Genomic DNA, 5,233 nt, shown 5'->3' on the forward strand with positions numbered 1-5,233 from the left:
CAGAACTGAATTTGGCAATTAAAAGGTTATTGATGAATTCTAAAATAAGAGTTTTACTAAGTAAAAGCTGGACAGAAAACCACACTGCTGTGAGCTAAGAAGTGGATGGTAACAGACAGTGAATTAGTGACGAGTAGACTAACTTCCAAGGCCCTTAGCAAGAGTATGAATGCAGGTGAGGCCAGATCAAGGCCCTTAGCAAGAGTATGAATGCAGGTGAGCCCAGATCAGGGAAATTCCATGGGCTTTAAAAAATGTTTGTATTATTATTTTTTCAAAGATGTGGGAAATAAAGATGCCTACATATGTAGGTTGCTACTTAAAATACAGTCCTTGGGCCAGCAGCATCAACATCACCTGGAAGCTTGTCAGAAATGTAGATTTTTCTCAGAACTCACACTAGAATCAGAGCCTTCATTTTAACAAGATCCCAGGTGATTCAGACAGACATTAAATCCTGACAAACACTGGAGGAAGAGCACGAAAAGTATAAGGTCTGCAAGGAACTGGGAGAGGATGAAATCAAGCAGTAAGATAAATAATGAGCTTTAGAAAGGATAGCTGTTTCCTCTGGAGAGAAAATGAAGAAGGAATCAGTGAAAATTCAAGTAAGCTGAAAGTACAGAGAGTGGGGAGTACAGAGTGGGAGGATCTATATGTGATGGCCACTATTGTTGGCAGGGGGAGGTAAAAGGTCAGGTCACATGCTGAGTAGCATCCCTTCCCGTTTAAATTCTTAGGTCCATATATGCAAAACACTATTCAAACATGAGTGTTTCTACGGAGGTTAATAAGATTCTCAAAGGTGTCCCTGACCTAACAAGAGTTAAAAATCACTCTGCTAGAAGTTGTACCCTGAATTCCTTAGCACAGCACATTAGGCCCTCAAGCTTCAATCTGGGCCTCTTGTCCTGCCACACCTACCACGGGCCAGGTAATACACCATTCATCTCTCCCTCAGGGGTCCATATCCTTTCAGTACTCTGTGCTTTTTCCTTTTCTATTTTCTTTCCTACTTTCTTTTTATAATTTCAGCAAGCTCATCCTTAACTTTCCCTTTCTGTCTAGAACAGCCTTTTCTTTTTTTCTCAGCTGCTAAAATATTATCTATGCTATGTTACTCCAGGACAAAATTAAAATTTCCCTTAAGACTTCCCTTACTGTGCTGTTATGAGAGCACCACTTCTCTCTGCCTTACATTACAGTACTCGGTTTTGTGCCTGCTGTTCTCACAACACTGTGAAATACTGGGAGGTAGAGACTCTCTGATACCTATTTCTATCTTCTCAATGCCCAGAACAGAGTTCAGTGAATTCAAATTTCATCACCTGTGAAATCATTAGCAATGAAAATGAAACACTGGAAAGGTAAGACACTGCAACCCACCATATAAAGAGAACTTTAACCACAAGGTAGAAATCATCCATCTGATGGTAACTCCTGAATAAAGGAATTATTTCACTTTTTCCACAGGTGTATTTTTGACTTGTTCCACACAGGATTTGGGAAATATTGACAAAGGGAAGTCAATGACCTTTTGAAAATATTTTATTGTCCTTTTTCTCTAGGAATCTTGAATGTCTATTAGTAATGTGTCTAATCATGACCTACAGCAGCTTACTGAACATCTTCCCTCAGTATATATTCTTCCCCTTTAACATTCATTAAACAACTCTGGTTTAACTGACAGGAGTGCAGCACCAAGTTAAGCCTTAAAAGTCCTCAACAGTCCATCAATGACAATGTAGCTTCCACTTAGAGAAAGTACTGCAAACTTAGCAGCTCACCTTAAAATCTACTAGGGGGCATAGACAAGCACAAATGTGACTAAAATTCGAATCCAAGTACATTAAATTCTGAATGAATACAAAGTTCTTTGGGAGCTTCAAAGGAAGATGAAGGGGGTAAGGAAAGGAAATTTTAAAAAGATTCTTAGAGGAGGTGACTAGAGATGGGTGTGTTTGGAGGACTGAATTTTTAAGGAGGACTGAATTTTTAAATTAAATTTTATTTTTTTGAGACAGGGTCTTGCTCTGTTGCCCAGGCTGGAATGCAGTGCTGGGATCATGGCTCATTATAGCCTTGACCTCCTGGGCTCAACTGATCCTTCCACCTCATCCTCCCAAATAGTTAGAATCCCAGACACACACCATTATGCCCAGCTAATTTTTGTATTTTTTGTAGAGATGAGGTTTCACCATGTTGCCCAGGCTGGTCTTGAACTCCTGGGCTCAAGCAGTCTTTTTGCCTTGGCCTCTTAAAGTGCTGGGATTACAGGTGTGAGCCACCACGCCCAGCCTGAATTTTTTTCTTTTTTTGTATCAAGAATCAGTACAAAGGGAAGGACAGAATTTTGACAGATATGGATGGCAGGGGAGAGACATCTCATGACAACAGAGACTTTGGTTCACGATCATATCCCCATTCCTTAGAAGAGTACCTCCTACATTTGAGGTATCTGACAAATAACTGTTGAATGGGCTGGGTGCGCTGACTCACACCTGTAATCCCAGTACTTTGGGCGGCTGAGGCAGGTGGATCACTTGAGGCCAGGAGTTCGGGACCAGCCTGGCCAACAGGGCAAAACCTCGTCTCTACTAAAATTACAAAATTAGCCAGGTATGGTACACGCCTGTAATCCCAGCTACTTGGGAGGCTGAGGCAGGAGAATCGCTTGAACCTAGGGAGGTGGAGGTTGCGATGAGCCAAGACTGCACCACTGCACTCTAGCCTAGGTGACACAGTAAGACTCTGTCTCAAAAAAAAAAAAAAACAAAAAAAACCTGTTGGACAGCATAAGCAAAGACACAAAGACATAGGAGATGAAAAAGTACTTTAAAAGCTCTATGAAAATGCTACCTTTATTTGAAAGTGCAGGTTGTAGCTAATATAATTCGTGGAACAGTCAGAAAAGAGACTGAAAATACAAACTTGGAAAGATTAAAGAAGTTGCATTTAATGGAGTCAGCAACCTTCCATTTTTCTTTTATAGATCATCTAACTTTTCTTAGCACATGTTTATATCACTTAATTCTATAATTCAGATGTTTTACAAATTCAGGCCTTAGTCACTACCCCAACTATGACAAAAAAATTAGCCCAAAACAGCTTATTACATAACCTCAGTTTTAGTCTAGGGTTTCTGACCACATGCCCTTTTCCTCTTAGTTAATATCACAGCTTGAAAACACTTTCTCTCAGCTTCTTCATATGTGAAGAAAGGTGACTTACCTGGATCTCCTCCCGAGAAAGCTGCATAGAATTTTGCACAAAATTTGGGGGTTCGTCCCATCCTCCTTCCTGAGTCTCCAGATTGTGGTAATAATAATATCCACCTTTTACCCAGTGCTTCACCCACTTGCTGTTATTATCTCCTGGCAGAAAATAAAGGAAAGATAGAAGACACCCAGAGCCACACTCCCCAGCTGTACACGTCCAGAACTGCAGGATTATTACAGTCAGTTCTCACAGTCTAAATGAAGACCACTCCAAAAGCTGCTCCTTGGATCTGTGAGAGTAAAGGGGAGATCCTAAGCCCCCATTAAATTATGGCTTTGTAATGACTAACTTAGCTCATTTATGTCTGTAAGAAGAAAATACCTATGATATTCAATTATGGAATTAACCATGATTAACTTTGTTTATTCCAAAGCCTATGTTTAAGGCCTGTCTGTCTTAAAAAATTTGCAACCATTCAGCCTCTCCAGTTTTTTAATTAATTTATTTATTTATTTTTTGAGACACAGTCTTGCTCTGTCGCCCAGGCTGGAGTGCATTGGCATGATCTTGGCTCACTGCAGCCTCTGCCTCCTGGGTTTAGGCGATTTTCCTGCCTCAGCCTCCTGGGTAGCTGGGAGTACAGGCGCACACCACCACACCCAGCTAATTTTTGTATTTTTAGTAGAGACAGGGTTTTACCATGTTGGCCAAGCTGGTCTTGAACTCCTGATCTCAGGCAATTCACTCTTCTTGGCCTCCCAAAGTGCTGGGATTACAGGCGTGAGCCACCGCACCTGGCCCAGTTTTTCAATTTTTAAAAGTCCATAAAATGTGATAAGAAATCTTAAGTTTTTCCTGGGTTTTACACTCAAACTACTTTTAATTGCCTATAGGCTTAATCAGAACTACTGCTACTCTGTGAAAGATAAGCAGTTAAATATTTTAATCTTTCCCACATTCTCAGAAAATTGGCCTTGTTAACACAGCTGTCCACAAAGAGGGGGAAAAGGCTATTTTCAAAAACAGGGATTTTTATCTCCTTTAAAATGAGCCTACGTACCGTACATCTACGCTAAAAGATCTTTCCCTATAGCTTATCCCTTTCCTCTACATCTGTCCCCTCGTATACTCAAGGGTTAGCTTCAGGGCACATATGTATTACCCCAGAACTCACCTACTGCCAGTTTTTTCTTCTTGGCTTCAGCAAGGTCACTCTGGTAAGTTTCACCACATTCAGGGATGACTCCATATAAGCCAACATCAGGGGAACGAAGGGCACTCAGTGTTTTGCCAACATCACCACTTTCTACCGCCTCATTAATGGCAAAGATTCCTAAAGCAACTATTCCGGGAAAGAATTGTTACTAGAATAGTTTAGAGAGTATCTAAACTCACATACTGGTTCACCTAACTATATCTACTGGCAAATTGTTCCCCCATACCTATCTTGGTCAAGCTGTATGGAGCACCTTGTCACCCCCAGCCTCCACCAAAACAGAAATAAAACAGATGATACATACACTTCTGTGCTTCTTGGGTGTCTTTGTTGGACTGCCAGATTCCACCTTGAATTTCATCCAACCATAACACAGCAGACTCATCCTGGATTTCCTACATATCATTGAAACCAAATTATTAAAGTCATGAAATTGGAGTACCTGTAACATACATGTGATGAGGGGGGCTTCCCAGACACAATTCAATATGGAAGAACAGGCTTAAAAAATATGAGACACGTGGGTTAGTCAAATGGAAGAAGTAGGCATCAAAAAACTGGTAAAAGATTGGGTGCAGTGACTCACACTTGTAATCCAACACTTTGGGGGGCTGAGGCAGGAGGAATGCTTGAGCCCAGGAGTTCCAGACCAGCCTGGGCAACATAGTGAGACCCCATCTCTCTCTAAAAAAATTAGCCAGGCGGCCGGGCGCAGTGGCTCAAGCCTGTAATCCCAGCACTTTGGGAGGCCGAGACGGGTGGATCACAAGGTCAGGAGATCAAGACCATCCTGGCTAA

The 5,233-nt window shown here is 41.4% G+C and overlaps 1 protein-coding gene across 1 annotated transcript in view; it reads right to left on the reverse strand.

The window, feature by feature from the left end:
* The window catches only part of IQGAP1 (IQ motif containing GTPase activating protein 1), a 128,339-nt gene that overhangs the window by 32,781 nt on the left and 90,325 nt on the right, over positions 1-5,233 (reverse strand). The window contains exons 15-17 of the mRNA XM_011947394.1: positions 4,740-4,830; positions 4,382-4,561; positions 3,232-3,374 (exon numbers count right to left, since the gene is read on the reverse strand). Of these exons, the coding sequence (XP_011802784.1) occupies positions 3,232-3,374; positions 4,382-4,561; positions 4,740-4,830 (414 nt within the window). The remainder of the gene's footprint in view (positions 1-3,231; positions 3,375-4,381; positions 4,562-4,739; positions 4,831-5,233) is intronic.

This window comes from Colobus angolensis, unplaced genomic scaffold (assembly GCF_000951035.1).
Source record: "Colobus angolensis palliatus isolate OR3802 unplaced genomic scaffold, Cang.pa_1.0 Scaffold264, whole genome shotgun sequence".
Lineage (NCBI taxonomy): Eukaryota > Metazoa > Chordata > Mammalia > Primates > Cercopithecidae > Colobus > Colobus angolensis.